The 19920-nt window shown below is 48.4% G+C and overlaps 1 protein-coding gene across 1 annotated transcript in view; it reads right to left on the bottom strand.

Annotated features, from left to right (window-relative positions):
• Positions 1 to 16983, bottom strand: part of LOC139279005 (fatty acyl-CoA hydrolase precursor, medium chain-like) — a 62118-nt gene extending 45135 nt beyond the window's left edge. Inside the window, exons 1-4 of the mRNA XM_070898315.1 lie at positions 16734 to 16983; positions 12372 to 12576; positions 10754 to 10895; positions 4581 to 4714 (exon numbers count right to left, since the gene is read on the bottom strand). Of these exons, the coding sequence (XP_070754416.1) occupies positions 4581 to 4714; positions 10754 to 10895; positions 12372 to 12576; positions 16734 to 16815 (563 nt within the window). The 5' untranslated portion in view covers positions 16816 to 16983. The remainder of the gene's footprint in view (positions 1 to 4580; positions 4715 to 10753; positions 10896 to 12371; positions 12577 to 16733) is intronic.
• Between the last annotated feature and the right edge of the window lie 2937 nt (positions 16984 to 19920).

Here is a 19920-nt window from a genome sequence, read left to right as displayed (position 1 = left end):
AGAATGTCCTTCCTCAGGTTAGGAGACCAAAACTGTACACAATACTCCAGGTGTGGCCTCACCAATGCCCTGTACAACTGTAGCAACACCTCCCTGCCCCTGTACTCAAATCCCCTTGCTATGAAGGCCAACATGCCATTTGCTTTCTTAACCGCCTGCTGCACCTGCATGCCAACCTTCAATGACTGATGTACCATGACACCCAGGTCTCTTTGCACCTCCCCTTTTCCTAATCTGTCACCATTCAGATAATAGTCTGTCTCTCTGTTTTTACCACCAAAGTGGATAACCTCACATTTATCCACATTATACTTCATCTGCCATGCATTTGCCCACTCACCTAACCTATCCAAGTCGCTCTGCAGCCTCACAGCATCCTCCTCGCAGCTCACACTGCCACCCAACTTAGTGTCATCCGCAAATTTGGAGATACTACATTTAATCCCCTCATCTAAATCATTAATGTATAGTGTAAACAGCTGGGGCCCCAACACAGAACCTTGCGGTACCCCACTAGTCACTGCCTGCCATTCTGAAAAGTACCCATTTACTCCTACTCTTTGCTTCCTGTCTGACAACCAGTTCTCAATCCATGTCAGTACACTACCCCCAATCCCATGTGCTCTAACTTTGCACATCAATCTCTTGTGTGGGACCTTGTCGAACGCCTTCTGAAAGTCCAAATATACCACATCAACTGGTTCTCCCCTATCCACTCCACTGGAAACATCCTCAAAAAATTCCAGAAGATTTGTCAAGCATGATTTCCCTTTCACAAATCCATGCTGACTTGGACCTATCATGTCACCTCTTTCCAAATGCACTGCCATGACATCCTTAATAATTGATTCCATCATTTTACCCACTACCGATGTCAGGCTGACCGGTCTATAATTCCCTGTTTTCTCTCTCCCTCCTTTTTTAAAAAGTGGGGTTACATTGGCTACCCTCCACTCCATAGGAACTGATCCAGAGTCAATGGAATGTTGGAAAATGACTGTCAACGCATCCACTATTTCCAAGGCCACCTCCTTAAGCACTCTGGGATGCAGTCCATCAGGCCCTGGGGATTTATCGGCCTTCAATCCCATCAATTTCCCCAACACAATTTCCCGGCTAATAAGGATTTCCCTCAGTTCCTCCTCCTTACTAGACCCCCCGACCCCTTTTATAACCGGAAGGTTGTTCGTGTCCTCCTTCGTGAATACCGAACCAAAGTACTTGTTCAATTGGTCTGCCATTTCTTTGTTCCCCGTTATGACTTCCCCTGATTCTGACTGCAGGGGACCTACGTTTGTCTTTACTAACCCTTTTTCTCTTTACATATCTATAGAAACTTTTGCAATCCGTCTTAATGTTCCCTGCAAGCTTCTTCTCATACTCCATTTTCCCTGCCCTAATCAAACCCTTTGTCCTCCTCTGCTGAGTTCTAAATTTCTCCCAGTCCCCAGGTTCGCTGCTATTTCTGGCCAATTTGTATGTCACTTCCTTGGCTTTAATACTATCCCTGATTTCCCTTGATAGCCACGGTTGAGCCACCTTCCCTTTTTTATTTTTATGCCAGACAGGAATGTACAATTGTTGTAGTTCATCCATGCAGTCTCTAAATGTCTGCCATTGCCCATCCACAGTCAACCCCTTAAGTATCATTCGCCAATCCATCCCAGCCAATTCACGCCTCATACCTTCAAAGTTAGCCTTCTTTAAGTTCTGGACCATGGTCTCTGAATTAACTGTTTCATTCTCCATCCCAATGCAGAATTCCACCATATTATGGTCACTCTTCCCCAAGGGGCCTCGCACAACGAGATTGCTAATTAATCCTTTCTCATTACATAACACCCAGTCTAAGATGGCCTCCCCCCTAGTTGGTTCCTCAACATATTGGTCTAGAAAACCATCCCTTATGCACTCCAGAAAATCCTCCTCCACCGTATTGCTTCCAGTTTGGTTAGCCCAATCTATGTGCATATTAAAGTCACCCATTATAACTGCTGCACCTTTATTGCACGCACCCCTAATTTCATGTTTGATGCCCTCCCCAACATCACTACTACTGTTTGGAGGTCTGTACACAACTCCCACTAACGTTTTTTGCCCTTTGGTGTTCTGCAGCTCTACCCATATAGATTCCACATCATCCAAGCTAATGTCCTTCCTAACTATTGCCTTAATCTCCTCCTTAACCAGCACTGCTACCCCACCTCCTTTTCCTTTTATTCTATCCTTCCTGAATGTTGAATACCCCTGGATGTTGAGTTCCCAGCCCTGATCATCCTGGAGCCACGTCTCCGTAATCCCAATCACATCATATTTGTTAACATCTATTTGCACAGTTAATTCATCCACCTTATTGCGGATACTCCTTGCATTAAGACACAAAGCCTTTAGGCTTGTTTTTTTAACACCCTCTGTCCTTTTAGAATTTTGCTGTACAATGGCCCTTTTTGTTCTTTGCCTTGGGTTTCTCTGCCCTCCACTTTTCCTCATCTCCTTTCTGTCTTTTGTTTTTGCCTCCTTTTTGTTTCCCTCTATCTCCCTGCATTGGTTCCCATCCCCCTGCCATATTAGTTTAACTCCTCCCCAACAGCACTAGCAAACACTCCCCCGAGGACATTGGTTCCGATTCTGCCCAGGTGCAGACCGTCCGGATTGTACTGGTCCCACCTCCCCCAGAACCGGTTCCAATGCCCCAGGAATTTGAATCCCTCCCTGCTGCACCATTGCTCAAGCCACGTATTCATCTGAGCTATCCTGCGATTCCTACTCTGACTAGCACGTGGCACTGGTAGCAATCCCGAGATTACTACTTTTGAGGTCCTACTTTTTAATTTAGCTCCTAGCTCCTTAAATTCATTTCGTAGGAACTCATCCCTTTTTTTACCTATGTCATTGGTACCAACGTGCACCACGACAACTGGCTGTTCTCCCTCCCTTTTTAGAATGTCCTGCACCCGCTCCGAGACATCCTTGACCCTTGCACCAGGGAGGCAACATACCATCCTGGAGTCTCGGTTGCGGCCGCAGAAACGCCTATCTATTCCCCTTACAATTGAATCCCCTATCACTATCGCTCGCCCACTCTTTTTCCTGCCCTCCTGTGCAACAGAGCCAGCCACGGTGCCATGAACTTGGCTGCTGCTGCCCGCTCCTGATGAGTCATCCCCCTCAACAGCACTCAAAGCAGTGTATCTGTTTTGCAGGGGGATGACCGCAGGGGACCCCTGCACTACCTTCCTTGCACTACTCTTCCTGCTGGTCTTCCATTCCCTCGCTGGCTGTGGACCCTTCTCCTGCGGTAAGACCAACTCGCTACACGTGATACTCACGTCATTCTCAGCATCGTGGATGCTCCAGAGTGAATCCACCTTCAGCTCCAACTCCGCAACGCGGACCGTCAGTAGCCGGAGGTGGACACACTTCCCGCACATGTAGTCGTCAGGGACACTGGTGTTGTCCCCGTGTTCCCACATGGTACAGGAGGAGCATATCACGTGACCGAGCTGTCCTGCCATGACTTAACCCTTAGATACACTTAAATTGCCGACAACAATGTTAAAAGTTACTGACTAATAAAGAAAAAGAAAAACTACTCACCAATCAGCAGCCAATCACTTACCACGTTGGCTGTGACGTCACCTTTTGATTTCTTTCTACTTCTTTTTTGACTTCTCTCAGCTGGAGCTGCACAAGTCACGCCTCTCTCGACTCCCGCCTCTCTCGACGCTCCCCGGACTGCTGAGCCTTTTATAGGCCGCTGCCTCTCTCGACTCCCGCCTCTCTCCAACTCTGTATCTAACCCCCTGTACCTGCCCTGGGAGTGTTTGATGGGACAGCGTAGAGGGAGCTTTACTCTGTATCTAACCCATGCTGTACCTGCCCTGGGAGTGTTTGATGGGACAGTGTAGAGGGAGCTTTACTCTGTATCTAACCCCGTGCTGTACCTGCCCTGGGAGTGTTTGATGGGACAATGTAAAGGGAGCTTTACTCTGTATCTAACCCGTGCTGTACCTGCCCTGGGAGTGTTTGATGGGACAATGTAAAGGGAGCTTTACTCTGTATCTAACCCGTGCTGTACCTGCCCTGGGAGTGTTTGATGGGACAGTGTAGAGGGAGCTTTACTCTGTATCTAACCCCCTGTACCTGCCCTGGGAGTGTTTGATGGGACAGCGTAGAGGGAGCTTTACTCTGTATCTAACCCGTGCTGTACCTGCCCTGGGAGTGTTTGATGGGACAGTGTAGAGAGAGCTTTACTCTGTATCTAACCCCGTGCTGTACCTGCCCTGGGAGTGTTTGATGGGACAATGTAAAGGGAGCTTTACTCTGTATCTAACCCGTGCTGTACCTGCCCTGGGAGTGTTTGATGGGACAGTGTAGAGGGAGCTTTACTCTGTATCTAACCCATGCTGTACCTGCCCTGGGAGTGTTTGATGGGACAGTGTAGAGGGAGCTTTACTCTGTATCTAACCCGTGCTGTACCTGCCCTGGGAGTCAGAGCCTGTGGAATTGAGGATTCGGTGCTGTAAAAACAGAACCCTATAACATGGAAAAGATTACATGGAGTGAGAGGTTCTGTGTACCTGAGGAACCCAAGAAGACCCAGCCGATATTGGACCACCACCACCACCACGTCCTCGTAGGCTGCAAGCGCAGATCCGTCATACAGCAATGCGTCTCCCAACACGAACGCACCGCCATGGATCCAGACCATAACCTAACGGATAAAGCAGGAAGTCATCAGAATAGTTCTGGCAGGTCTCTGGGAATTGGTGGGAATGCAGCCAACCGGCGATCGGTCTGAGCGCAATCGGTCCCCTGTCCCTATCTCAACCTGTGAGGCAGGAGTGGCGAGGAGTTCGGGGGGTTCGAAGCAGTTTGGGGGATTGGGAGAGAAGAGGTCCAGGGGGGAAAAGGGATGGGGTCCGGGGGGAGGGGGTGTCCGCGTGGTGGGGGGAGAGAGGGTCCGGGGGGGGTAGAGCAAGAGAGGGGGTCCGGGGGAGGGGGGAGAAGGGGTGCAGGGGCAGAGGTGGTGCGGGGAGGGGGGGAAAGGGGTGCAGGGGGTGGTGGGGTTCTAGGGGAGAGGGAGAAGGGGTGTGTGGAGGAAGGGCATGCAGGGGGTGGGGGGTTCTGTGGAAGGGGGAGAAGGGGTGCGGGGAGGGGGAGAAGCGTGCAGGGCATGGGGGCTCGAGGGGAGGGGGAGAAGGGGTGCGGGTAGGGGGAGAAGGGGTGCGCGGAGGAAGGGCGTGCAGGGGGTGGGGGGTTCTGGGGAAGGGGGAGAAGGGGTGCGGGGAGGGGGAGAGGGGTGCAGGGCGTGGGGGCTCGAGGGGAGGGAGAAAAGGGGTGCGGGGAGGGGGAGAAGGGGTGCAGGGGTTGGGGGGGTTCAAGGGAAGGGGGGGGCCCACAGTCGGGGCGACCAGGAGTTATGCAGCTCAGAAGGACATGGACCAACTGGATGGTAGAATGTGCGAAAGCACTGCCCTTCCATCTCTATGATTTGGATTTTAATCTTGCCAGGATAAAAAGGGGAATGAAAGACCCCCTGTCCCTGACGGATACTGCCTCAGGGAACGTTTCCCCTCAGGAACACACGTATCGCCAAACCACCAGAACGGCATCAGACGTTAAAAAATTCCTTCGCAGGCCTGAGCAGTGGTGCAGCAGGGAGGGGTTCAAATTCCTGGGGCATTGGAACCGGTTCTGAGGGAGGTGGGACCAGTACAAACCGGACGGTCTGCACCTGGGCAGAACCGGAACCAATGTCCGAGGGGGAGTGTTTGCTAGTGCTGTTGGGGAGGAGTTAAACTAATATGGCAGGGGGATGGGAACCAATGCAGGGAGACAGAGGGAAACAAAAAGGAGACAGAAGCAAAAGACAGAAAGGAGATGGGTAAAAGTGGAGGGCAGAGAAACCCAAGGCAAAAAACAAAAAGGGCCAATGTACAGGAAAATTCTAAAGGGGCAAAGTGTAATAAAAAGGCAAGCCTGAAAGCTCGGTGCCTCAATGCGAGGAGTATTCGGAACCCAGGAGAGGGCTCTGAGCTAGTTAGAGTGGGTGAGAGCTCAGATGAACAGGACCCCAAGAAAGAATGCAAAAGGCAGGAGGCAACAGAGCAGAGTAGCACTGGGGTAAGTGTAAACCACAAGGTGATAGGAAGGGACAATATGTATGAATATAAAAGGGGCTGCAGGAGGGGTCAAAACTAAAAATCATGGTTTAAAAACTAGTATTAAAACACTCTGCCTAAACGCATGCAGCATTCAAAATAACGTAAATGAGTTGATGGCACAAATCATTACAAATACGCCACACCTGGAGTATTGTGTACAGTTTTGGTCTCCTAACTTGAGAAAGGACATTCTTGCTATTGAGGGAGTGCAGCGAAGATTCACCAGACTGATTCCCGGGATGGTGGGACTGACCTATCAAGAAAGACTGGATCAACTGGGCTTGTATTCACTGGAGTTCAGAAGAATGAGAGGGGACCTCATAGAAACGTTTAAAATTCTGACGGGTTTAGACAGGTTAAATGCAGGAAGAATGTTCCCAATGTTGGGGAAGTCCAGAACCAGGAGTCACAGTCTGAGGATAAGGGGTAAGCCATTTAGGATCGAGATGAGGAGAAACTTCTTCACCCAGAGAGTGGTGAACCTGTGGAATTCTCTACCACAGAAAGTAGTTGAGGCCAATTCACTAAATATATTCAAAAGGGAGTTAGATGAAGTCCTTACTACTCGGGGGATCAAGGGGTATGGCGAGAAAGCAGGAATGGGGTACTGAAGTTTCATGTTCAGCCATGAACTCATTGAATGGTGGTGCAGGCTAGAAGGGCTGAATGGCCTGCTCCTGCACCTATTTTCTATGTTTCTATGTTTCTATTTGGTGGCCATTACAGAAACGTGGTTGCAGGGTGGCCAAGACTGGGAATTAAACATACAGGGGTATCTGACAATTCGGAAAGATAGACAAGAAGGGAAAGGAGGTGGGGTAGCTCTGTTAATAAAGGATGATATCAGGGCAGTTGTGAGAGATGATATTGGCTCTAATGAACAAAATGTTGAATCATTGTGGGTGGAGATTAGAGATAGTAAGGGGAAAATGTCACTGGTGGGCGTAGTTTATAGACCCCCAAATAATAACTACATGGTGGGACGGACAATAATCAAGGCTGTGAAAAAGGAATGACAGTAATCATGAGGGATTTTAACCTACATATCGATTGGTCAAATCAAATCGCAGGGGGTAGCCTTGAGGAGAAATTCATAGAATGCATACGGGATTGTTTCCTAGAACAGTATGTTACAAAACCTACAAGGGAGCAAGCTATCTTAGATCTGGTCCTGTGTAATGAGACATGAATAATAAACGATCTCCTAGTAAAAGATCCTCTTGAAATGAGTGATCACAGTATGGTTGAATTTGTAATACAGATTGAGGGTGAGGAAGTAGTGTCTCAAACAAGCGTACTATGCTTAAACAAAGGGGACTACAATGGGTTGAGGGCAGAGTTGGGGAAGGGAGGACCTTGAGATAATCACTATCACTAGAGGATAGTGCTGGACAGGCGAATGGGACTCAAGGTAGACAAGTCACCTGGTCCTGATGAAATGCATCCCAGGGTATTAAAAGAGATGGCGGAAGTTATAGCAGATGCATTCGTTATAATCTATCAAAATTCTCTGGACTCTGGGGAGGTACCAGCGGATTGGAAAGCAGCTAATGTAACGCCTCTGTTTAAAAAAGGGGGCAGACAAAAGGCAGGTAACTATAGGCCGGTTAGTTTAACATCTGTAGTGGGGAAAATGCTTGAAACTATCATCAAGGAAGAAATAGCGGGACATCTAGATAGGAATAGTGCAATCAAGCAGATGCAACATGGATTCATGAAGGGGAAATCATGTTTAACTAAATTACTGGAATTCTTTGTGGATATAATGAGCATGGTGGATAGAAGTGTACCGATGGATGTGGTGTATTTAGATTTTCAAAAGGCATTCGATAAGGTGCCACACAAAAGGTTACTGCAGAAGATAAAGGTACGCGGAGTCAGAGGAAATGTATTAGCTTGGATAAAGAATTGGCTGGCTAACAGAAAGTAGAGAGTCGGGATAAATGGGTCCTTTTCGGGTTGGAAATCGGTGGTTAGTGGTGTGCCACAGGGATCGGTGCTGGGACCACAACTGTTTACAATATACATAGATGACCTGGAAGAGGGGACAGAGTGTAGTGTAACAAAATTTGCAGATGACACAAAGATTAGTGGGAAAGCGGGTTGTGCAGAGGTCTCAGAGAGGCTGCAAAGAGATTTAGATAGGTTAAGCGAATGGGCTAAGGTTTGGCAGATGGAATACAATGTCGGAAAATGTGAGGTCATCCACCTTGGAAAAAAAAAAACAGTAAAATGGAATATTATTTGAATGGGGAGAAATTACAACATGCTGCGGTGCAGAGGGACCTGGGAGTCTTTGTGCATGAATCCCAAAAAGTTAGTTTGCAGGTGCAGTAGGTAATCAGGAAGGCGAATGGAATGTTGGCCTTCATTGCGAGAGGGATAGAGTACAAAAGCAGGGAGGTCCTGCTGCAACTGTACAGGGTATTGGTGAGGCCGCACCTGGAGTACTGCGTGCAGTTTTGGTCACCTTACTTAAAGAAGGATATACTAGCTTTGGAGGGGGTACAGAGACGATTCACTCAGCTGATTCCGGAGATGAGGGGGTTACCTTATGATGATAGATTGAGTAGACTGGGTCTTTACTCGTTGGAGTTCAGAAGGATGAGGGGTGATCTTATAGAAACATTTAAAATAATGAAAGGGATAGACAAGATAGAGGCAGAGAGGTTGTTTCCACTGGTCGGAGAGACTAGAACTAGGGGGCACAGCCTCAAAATACGGGGGAGCCAATTTAAAACCGAGTTGAGAAGGAATTTCTTCTCCCAGAGGGTTGTGAATCTGTGGAATTCTCTGCCCAAGGAAGCAGTTGAGGCTAGCTCATTGAATGTATTCAAATCACAGATAGATAGATTTTTAACCAATAAGGGAATTAAGGGTTATGGGGAGCGGGCGGGTAAGTGGAGCTGAGTCCACGGCCAGATCAGCCATGATCTTGTTGAATGGCGGAGCAGGCTCGAGGGGCTAGATGGCCTACTCCTGTTCCTAATTCTTATGTTCTTATGTTCTGTTCTTATGTGGGCGTCGCTGGCAAGGCCGGCATTTATTGCCTATCCCTAATCGCCCTCGAGAAGGTGGTGGTGAGCCGTTGCAGTCTGTCTACGTCGTAACAGTTTGGTACAACTGAGTGTCTCGCTGGGCCATTTCAGAAGCCGCTAAAGGTCAACCACATCGCTGTGGGTCTGGAGTCACATATCGGCCAGACCGGGTAAGGGCGGCAGATTTCCTTCCCTGAAGGACATTACTGAACCCGATGGGTTTTTATGACAATCCGGTAGTTTCATGGTCACCATTACTCACACTACTTTTTATTTTATTTTTTATACATTCGCAGGATGTGGGCGTCGCTGGCAATGCCAGCATTTATTGCCCATCCCTAACTGCCTTCGAGAACAGCAATTCCAGATTATCCCGGATTTATTTAACTGGAATTCCCCAGCTGCATGTTGGGATTTGAACTCATGTCTCTGGATCAATAGTCCAGGCCTCCGCTGCCATTTACAATTTAACTACATGTTAGTCAAAGTCCGTGATCAGCCTTGCCCATCACAACACTCCCGCCAATGATTAAAAGCAATGAATCGTTGGCAGAGAGGAAGCATTGACCTTTGCTACATTGTGGTCTGATAGCAGGAAATTCTTCATACACCAAGAGAGACCAACACATGGAATGGACTTAGCTCCATAGAAGGTTTACAGAGCAGAAGGAAGCCATTCGGCCCATTGTCTCTGTGCTAGCTCTTTGCTGCAGCAAGCCAACATTGTTCCACGCTCTCAACACTTTAACTTACTCTGCTTCAAATCTTTAACCAATTGCTCCTTAAACGATGCAATGGTCTCTACCTCGACTGCTCCCTGCGGCAAAGAATTCTATGCTCCAAAAACTCTCTGTGTAAAGAAATTTCTCCTAAGCTCTCTCACTCGTATAACAATTTTAAATGGATGACACATTTCCCCCACTAGTCTTTCCCAGTAAATCTCCCCTCAGTCTTTTCTGCTCCAGTGAGAACAGTCCCAGGATCTCCAGCCTCTCCTCATATCTATAGTTCCCCATTCCTGGCATCACCACTCTCACCTCTGAGTCAGGAGCTTGTGGGTTCAAGTCCCTCGCCAGGAGACTTGAGCATATAATGCAGGCTGACACTCCGTACTGTACTGAGGGAGGGCTGCATTGTCAGAGGAGCCATCTTTTGGATGAAACGTTAAACCGAGGCCCCGTCTGCTCTGTCAGGTGGGTGTAAAAGATCCCACGGCACTGGAGTGTCAGCCTGGATTTTGTGCTCAAGTCTCTGGAGTGACTTCTGACCCGGGCGACAGTGCGATCCACTGAGCCACGGCTGACACCATAGCCAGGAGGCGGAATGTTGGCTTATTTCTCTCCTTCCTAACTCAGAGGTACTGAGGCCCACTGCAGCACTGAGATCAGTGACCCCAGCACTGGGGGGGGTGGTGGGATTGAAGCTGGGACCTGTGCGGGTCAGTAGCACACCCATGGACTGAGACTGGCAGCTCGGTGTGTGTGTGGGGTGGGCTGTGGTATCCGTCGCCTCCCATTCTCTCAGCCCATGGCACAAGGGCCTACTCACGGGAAGCCTCTTGTTCGTGTCCTTTGGTCTGACGGGTGTGTATACGTTCAGGTAGAGACAGTCCTCAGTGAATGTGCTGGGCGGCACAGATACTTTGATGAAATCTTTGATCAAATCCATCAGCTTTGCATCTTGCAGACACCTGGGATGTGGGGAAAGAGAGAAACAGCCTTATATGTAAGAAGCAGTCGGAAATGTTAGCGAGTGTCTGGAGTAATCATTGTTGCCACCTTCTGGCACCAAGCTCATGGCCTACAGGGCTGTAGTAACACCCGCCTTCCTGTATGGCTCAGAGACATAGACCATATACAGTAGACATCTTAATCACTGGAGAAATACCACCAACGATGTCCCCGCAAGAACCTGCAAATCCCCTGGGAGGGCAGATGCACCAATGTTAGAGTCCTCGATAAGGCCAACATCCCCAGCATCGAAGCACTGACCACATGTTGGGTGGGCCACATTGTTCTCATGCCCGACACAACACTCAAAAAGCAAGTGCTCTACTCGGAACTCCTTCACGGCAAACGAGCCCCAGGTGGGCAGAGGAAACGTTTCAAGGACACCTTCAAAGCCTCCCTGATAAAATGCAACATCCCCACACGGAGTCCCTGGCCAAAGACCGCCCTAAGTGGAGGAAGAGCATCCGGGAGGGCGCTGAGCACCTCGAGTCTCATCACCGAGAGCATGCAGAAACCAAGCGCAGGCAGCGGAAGGAGCGTGCGGCAAACCAGTCCCACCCTCCCCTTCCCTCAACCACTGTCTGTCCCACCTGTGACAGAGACTGTAATTCCCATATTGGACTGTTCAGTCACCGGAGAACTCACTTTTAGAGTGGAAGCAAGTCTTCCTCGATTTCGAGGGACTGCCTATGGTGATGATGCCAGAAATGTGATTTATGTCGAGTTAATTTGTTGGTTGTAGAAGGAATGTTGGCCTGAGGTGCCTGAACAAGCAGAACCTATCAGAGAGTCAGCATCTCCGACAATGCAGCGCTCCCTCAGTACTGCCCCTCCGACAGTGCGGCACTCCCTCAGTACTGCCCCAAGACAGTGCGGCACTCCCTCAGTACTGTCCCTCCGACAGTGCGGCACTCCCTCAGTACTGCCCCTCTGACAGTGCGGCGCTCCCTCAGTACTGCCCCTCCGACAGTGCGGCACTCCCTCAGTACTGCCCCTCCGACAGTGCGGCACTCCCTCAGTACTGCCCCTCCGACAGTGCGGCGCTCCTCAGCACTGCCCCTCCGACAGTGCGGCGCTCCCTCAGTACTGCCCCTCCGACAGTGCGGCGCTCCCTCAGTACTGCCCCTCCGACAGTGCGGCGCTCCCTCAGTGTCAGCCTGGAGTGGAGTCTTTAAGCACTTTAGTTTATTGATTATAAAATTATCGGACACGGGAGATTAAAACATTTGACAGTGATGAATCATCCAATCGGGGAATGAAACGACTATTCACTTTCCGATTGGCCGAGGGTTTGCAGGGCCCAAGGATGGACGTGTCAAGCAGCCAATGGTGGGAGTGCAGGGGTGGGACGGTTGGAGGTCATGGGATGAAACCTCCAGGAATGGTGTCCAACCAGGTCTGGCTTCCCGAGCCCGTTCCCAATCGGCCATCCTTACCCTGGAGCGTGGTTGGTTGCCTGCCGGATCCCAGTCCATGCTTCTGCTGCCTGGGGTGCGGAGAATCTCAAGGGACCAACTGGCGGCTTCGCAAAGGGGATGGCCAGGTAGCTATAGGCGGGTTTGGGAGCCCCCTTCACCGACACCCGCTTCCCCTCCAGCAGCCCATACTTTGTGGCCACGACCAGAGGCTCGTCTTTGTCTTCTGAAAGAAAAATGATCGATCAATGTCACAGCTTTGACTTTCTGAAGCCCCTCCCCATCCTTTCTATTTATTATTGGCTGTCAGCTGTGGCCCAGCAGGTTGCAGACTGGGCACGGCCCAGGTTTGGACGAACTGGGCTAAAGGAACAAAGGACAAGCTCTCTCCGCACACCGGCCGCGAGACGGCTGACCGGGAACTAGAGACGGACGGTTAGTAAATACTCGGAATGATAAACTAAATATTGGGAAGGCCGAAGGCATTGTCATCGGTCCCCACCACAAACTCTGTCCCTAACCACTGACTTCATCCCTCTTCCTGACAAATGTCCGAGGCTGAACCAGACTGTTCGTAACCTTGTTGTCGGATGTGACCCCGACATGGGCTTAGAAACATAGAAATTTACAGCACAGAAGGAGGCCATTTCGGCCCATCGTGTCTGTGCCGGCCGACAAAGAGTCGGACTTTGTCAGCAGTCCTAAAGGTTATATACAAACCCATGAACAATGACGGAAAGGCAAACCAGCCCAAGCAGTCTGCCCCACACCACTGCAACACTCCTTCTACTAAAAACATTCTACACTCCACCCCAACCGGAGCCATGTGATCTCCTGGGAGAGGCAAAAACCAGATAAAAACCCAGGACTATTTAGGGAGAAAAAATCTGGGAAATTTCCTCTCCAACCCATCCAGGCGATTGAAACTAGTCCAGGAGATCACCCTGGCTGTATTCTACCGCCTTCTGACCAGATATCCGCTCCATAACTAAGATCACCTACTTCCACCTCCATAACATCATCTGACTCCGCCCCTGCCTCAGCTCATCCGCTGCTGAAACCCTCGTCCATGCCTTTGTTACCTTTAGACTTGACTATTCCAACGCACTCCTGGCTGGCCTCCCATCATTCACTCGACATAAACTTGAGCTCATCCAAAACTTGTCAGCCCGTGTCCAAGTCCCGCTCACCCATCACCCCACATTGGCTCTCCGTCCAGCAACACCTCAATTTCAATATTCTCATCCTTGTTTTCAAATCCCTCCCTGGCCCCGGCCCTCCCTATCACTGTAACCTCCTCCAGCTCGACAACCAATGTTCCCGCTAATTATTTTCTGTGCTTGGTCCCTTTAACGGGCTGCGCGGCCCATTCAAATATCCATGCCTGCGCAGTTTCTTCCATGTAAGTGCCGGTGAGCGGCCAGCGTGGGACCTCCAGACCATGCATGGCCGCACAACTTAGCGGGAACATTGCCTACAGCCCTCCGAGATCTCGGTGTTCCTCCAATTCTGGCCTCGTGCACATCACCAACTTTAATCTCTCCACCATCGGCGGCCGTGCCTTCAGTCTGATCACTGAAGCACAAGGGAGCCATTCATGCAGAGGGGACAGCAGAGAAGGGACTCAGGTCTGTTCCCTAGTGTCAGGGCTCTGGGTTATGGGGAAAGACTGGAGAGGCTGGGGCTTTTCACCTGGAAACCGGTCGACTGATGGGTGATCTTATCGAGGGATCTGAGACAGTTGTGGAAATAGAAAAGATTCATTGGGAAATTAAATAGGTAGAGCAGGATAAAGAGGCTCGGTTCAAACTAGTAAATGGTCAATTTAGGATTGATGGCAGGAAATGACCCTTCACACGAAAAGTGACCAATGTATGGAATACATTTCCTGGAACAATTGTGGAGGCAAAAACCCGTGGAATCTGTAAAGAAACGATTAGATCCTGAGATGTGGGATCTTTAGAATCTTTCTGGGTGAACTGAGATGAGCTGAAGCTTGTAACTATTGTGTGAGCTTGTGAAATGAAAGGTTATTACAATACACCCACATGTTTCTTCACTTCTCCATAAGAAGGTTTCAAAATGACTTATTTCAAATGTTTTTACAAGCGGAGTATTTATAGACGACTAAATGCTCACACACAGAACGTTTCAGGTCATTGCCATGAGTTGCAGCCTTTTGCATTCTGGCCTAAGAGAAAATATTGTTATTCTTCATTCCACAACTCAACGGCTTGGAACTCAAGTTGATAATCCAACTCCCATTAACCCTTCTGCACAACTCTGCTAGATTCTTATTCTATGAGTTAGAACCTCCACTTTTTTTGCATGCTTAACGCCCTCTTAACGTCCATTTTACTGCTGAAATGAGGAATAACGCCCATATATCGCCCATTTAGCCACAAAATGGAAACTGACGGGCATTTTTGGGTAACTTAGCACCGAGCGTTACTTATCGAATGCCTTCTCAAAATCCAAATACACCTTATCCACCCTGCTCGTTACATCCTCAAAGAACTCCAGCAAATTTGTTTGATTGAATTATGCTTTTCCAAATGTCCCGCTACTGCTTCCTTAATAATGGACTCTAGCATTTTCCCAACGACAGATGTTGGGCTAACTGGTCTATAGTTTCCTGCTTTTTGTCTGCCTCCTTTCTTAAATAGGGGCATTACATTTGCAGTTTTCCAATCTGCTGGGACCGCCCCAGAATCCAGGGAATTTTGGTAAATTACAACCAATGCATCCACTGTTTCTGCAGCCACTTCTTTTAAGACCCTAGGATGTAAGCCATCAGGTCCAGGGGACTAGTCCGCCTTTAGTCCCATTATTTTCTTTAGTGATAGTGATTGTATTAAGTTCCTCCCTCCCTATAGCCCCTTGATTATCCACTATTGGGATGTTTTTAGTGGCTTCTACCGTGAAGACCAATACAAAATATTTGTTCAACGTCTCTGCCATTTCCCTGTTCTCCATTATTAATTCCCCAGTCTCATCCTCTAGCTATTTACTTTAGCTACTTTTTCCTTTTTATGTTCCTGTAGAAACTCTTAACATCTGTTTTTATATTTCGTGCTAGTTAATCTCATAATCTATCTTCCCTCTCTTGATCATTTTTTAGTCGTTCTTTGCTGGTTTTTAAAAGTTTCCCAATCCTCTGGCCTCCCACTAGTCTTGGCCACATTGTCTGCCCTTTTTTTCAATTTGATACCATCCCTTATTTCCTTAGTTAGCCACGGATGGTTATCCCTTCTCTTACAGTCTTTCCTTCTCATTGGAATATATTTAAGTTGCGAGTTATAAAATATCTCCTTAAATGTCTGTCCCTGCTCATCAACCATCCCATACTGTAATCTATTTTCCCAGTCCACTTTAACCAATTCTGCCCTCATACCTTTGTAGTCTCCTTTATTTAAGCTTAGGACACTGGTTTGAGAACCAACTTTCTCATCCTCCAACTGAATTTGAAATTCAACCATGTTATTGTCACTCATAGTCTTATAGTCACTGTTAATATTCCTAGATAATAATTTGCTTTATTTTTCCTGCCAAAGTGGATAACCTCACATTGTCCCACATTATACTCCATCTGCCAAACTATTGCCCACTCACTGCCTGTCTATAATGCCTTTGCAGATTTTTTTGTGCCCTCCTCACAATTTGTTTTCTCATCTTTGTATCATCAGCAAACTTGGCTACATTACACTCAGTCCCTTTATCTAAGTCATTAATATAGATTGTAAATAGTTGAGGGCCCAGCACCGATCCCTGCGGCACCCCACTAGTCACTGTTTGCCAACCGGAAAATGACTCTGTTCTCTGTCAGTTAGCCAATCCTCTATCCATGCGAATATATTGCTCCCAACCCCGTGAACTCTTAACTTGACAGTAACCTTTTATGTGGGAAGGGCGAGGCCATGGAGGAATTTGTAAACAAGGATGAGAATTTTTGGAAGCCAAAAGTAGGTCAGCGAGCACAGGGGTGATGAGTGCAAGTTAGGACACGGGCTTTCAGACCCCCACCACCCTCTGGGTTAAAAAAAAGTTCTCAACTCCCCTCTAATCCTTCCACCAATTACTGGAACTCAACTGCCATTTCTCTGCATTAATTTCACCCGACATCTCTCTGCTCGATCTGTCTGCGCCCGTTTACAGATTAAACAACTCGACACAGAGCGGCAGGGTCTGAATGCCTGAGCCCTGCTCCCAGCCCAGAGCTGGTTAGAAAGAGTTCATTGCTCGCTGCACTTTGAGCACAGTCCCTGGCAATCTCTCGGGGAGGGTTGGGAAGGGGCCCTCAAGCTATGGAGATCGGTGCATGGACCCAGCCTCCTCCCCCCGCCCCACAACCCCTGCCTGCAGCTTCCCCACCCGCTCACTTACCTGCCGCCGAACCCAGCCGGACCCCCAGCGCCAGAACTGCGCCCAGCGCAAGCAGCGTCCGCCCGCATTTGCCCCCCGCCATAGCGCTGCAACCGCTCAGGGAGACTGACAGCGCCGCTCCGACCCGCGGCCACCCAATATCTGGGCTTTAGGGCGCCTGGTGCAAACGGCAGATCTCTACCCTGGCGAACAGCCAGTGCCTTTGGAGACTCGACCTCACATGTGGAATTTAGAGACGGTTCCTGAAGCTATTGCACAAGAGGGGGTGGACACACACAAACTAAACGCCCTTCAAGAGGGAAGAGATGGCTGGCCCAATCACACACTCGAGCCACGCCCTGCAAACATTCTCCTCCAGTCCCTGCAGCTGGTGTTTTGGCCCAGACTCGGAATCTCTCGGCGAATAAAGACAGAGTTACTGAGATAAAAAAATTGACTCCATGAGTCGCAGCAGTAGAAATTAGGGCAGGTGACCAAAGCTTGGTCAAAGAGGTAGGTTTTAAGGAACGTCTTGAAGGAGGAAAGAGAGGCGGGGAGGTTTAGGGAGGGAGTTCCAGAGCTTGGAGCCCAGGCAACAGAAGGCACGGCCACCAATGGGTGAGCGATTACAATCAGGGATGCACAGGAGGGCAGAATTAGAGGAGCGCAGACATCTCGGGGGGGTTGTGGGGCTGGAGGGGATTACAGAGATAGGGAGGGGCGAGGGCCATGGCTAGAATAGACTGGCAAATGATACTTAAAGGGTTGATGGTGGATAGGCAACGGCAAATATTTAAAGATCACATGGATGAACTTCAACAATTGTACATCCCTGTCTGGAGTAAAAATAAAACGGGGAAGGTGGCTGAACCGTGGCTAACAAGGGAAATTAAGGATAGTGTTCAATCCAAGGAAGAGGCATATAAATTGGCCAGAAAAAGCAGAAAACCGGAGGGCTGGGAGAATTTTGTAATACAGCAGAGGAGGACAAAGGGTTTAATTAGGAGGGGGAAAATAGAGTATGAGAGGAAGCTTGCTGGGAACATAAAAACTGACTGCAAAAGCTTCGATAGATATGTGAAGAGAAAAAGATTAGTGAAAACAAACGTATGTCCTTCGCAGTCAGGTTCAGATGAATTTATAATGGGGAACAAAGAAATGGCGGACCAGTTAAACAAATACTTTGGTTCTGTCTTCACAAAGGAAGACACAAATAACCTTCCGGAAACACTAGGGGACTGAGAAACATAGAAACATAGAAGATAGGTGCAGGAGTAGGCCATTCGGCCCTTCGAGCCTGCACCACCATTCAATAAGATCTTGGCTGATCATTCCCTCAGTACCCTTTTCCTGCTTTCTCGCCATATCCTTTGATCCCCTTAGCCGTAAGGGCCATATCTAACGGCCTCTTGAATATATCCAATGAACTGGCATCAACAACTCTCTGCGGCAGGGAATTCCACAGGTTAACAACACTCTGAATGAAGAAGTTTCTCCTCATCTCAGTCCTAAATGGCCTACTCCTTATCCTAAGACTGTGTCCCCTGGTTCTGGATTTCCCCAACATCGGGAACATTCTACCCGCATCTAACCTGTCCAGTCCTGTCAGAATCTAATATGTTTCGATCAGATCCCCTCTCATCCTTCTAAACTTCAATGTATAAAGGCCCAGTTGATCCAGTCCTGCCATCCCGGGAATCAGTCTGGTAAACTTCACTGCACTCCCTCAATAGCAAGAACGTCCTTCGTCAGATTAGGAGACCAAAACTGAACACAATATTCCAGGTGAGGCCTCACCAAGGCCCTGTACAACTGCAGTAAGACCTCCCTGCTCCTGTACTCCAATCCCTTAGCTATGAATGCCAACATACCATTTGCCTTCTTCACCGCCTGCTGTACCTGCATGCCAACTTTCAATGACCGATGAACCAGACACCCAGGTCTCGTTGCACCTCCCCTTTTCCTAATCTGCCGCCATTCAGATAATATTCTGTCTTCGCGTTTTTGCCCCCAAAGTGGATAACCTCACATTTATCCACATTATACTGCATCTGCCATGTATTTGCCCACTCACCTAAACTGTCCAAGTCACCCTGCAACCTCCTAGCGTCCCCCTCACAGCTCACACCGCCACCCAGTTTAGTGTCATCTGCAAACTTGGAGATATTGCACTCAATTCCTTCATCCAAATCATTGATGTATATTGTAAAGAGCTGGGGTCCCAGCACTGAGCCCTGCGGCACTCCACTAGTCACTGCCTGCCATTCTGAAAAGGACCAGTTTATCCCGACTCTCTGCTTCCTGTCTGCCAACCAGTTCTCTATCCACGTCAGTACATTACCCCCAATACCATGTGCTTTGATTTTGCACACCAATCTCTTGTGTGGGACCTTGTCAAAAGCCTTTTGAAAGTCCAAATACAACTCATCCACTGGTTCTCCCTTGTCCACTCTACTAGTTATATCCTCAAAAAATTCCAGAAGATTTGTCAAGCATGATTTCCCTTTCATAAATCCATGCTGACTTGGACCGATCCTGTCACTGCTTTCCAAATGCGCTGCTATTTCATCCTTAATAATTGATTCCAACATTTTTCCCACTACTGATGTCAGCCTAACCGGTCTGTAATTACACGCTTTCTCTTTCCCTTTTTAAAAAGTGGTGTTACATTAGCTACCCTCCAGTCCATAGGAACTGATCCAGAGTCGATAGACTGTTGGAAAATGATCACCAATGCATCCACTATTTCTAAGGCCACTTCCTTAAGTACTCTGGGATGCAGACAATCAGGATCCGGGGATTTATTGGGCTTCAATCCCATCAACTTCCCTAACACAATTTCCTGCCTAATAAGGATATCCTTCAGTTCCTCCTTCTCACTAGACCCTCGGTCCCCTAGTACTTCTGGAAGGTTATTTGTGTCTTCCTTCGTGACAGAACCAAAGTATTTGTTCAATTGGTCTGCCATTTCTTTGTTCCCCATTATAATTCCACTTGAATCAGACTGTAAGGGACCTATGTTTGCCTTCACTAATCTTTTTCTCTTCACATACCTATAGAAGCTTTTGCAGTCAGTTTTTATGTTCCCGGCAAGCTCCTTCTCGTACTCTATTTTGCCCCTCTTAATTAAACCCTTTGTCCTCTTCTGCTGAATTCTAAATTTCTCCCAGTCCTCAGGTTTGCTGCTTTTTCTGGCCAATTTATATTC

Source organism: Pristiophorus japonicus, chromosome 13 (genome assembly GCF_044704955.1).
Source record: "Pristiophorus japonicus isolate sPriJap1 chromosome 13, sPriJap1.hap1, whole genome shotgun sequence".
NCBI classification, from domain to species: Eukaryota; Metazoa; Chordata; class Chondrichthyes; family Pristiophoridae; genus Pristiophorus; species Pristiophorus japonicus.
Note: the sequence above shows the minus strand (reverse complement) of the source record. Positions and strands in the feature narration are given on the sequence as shown.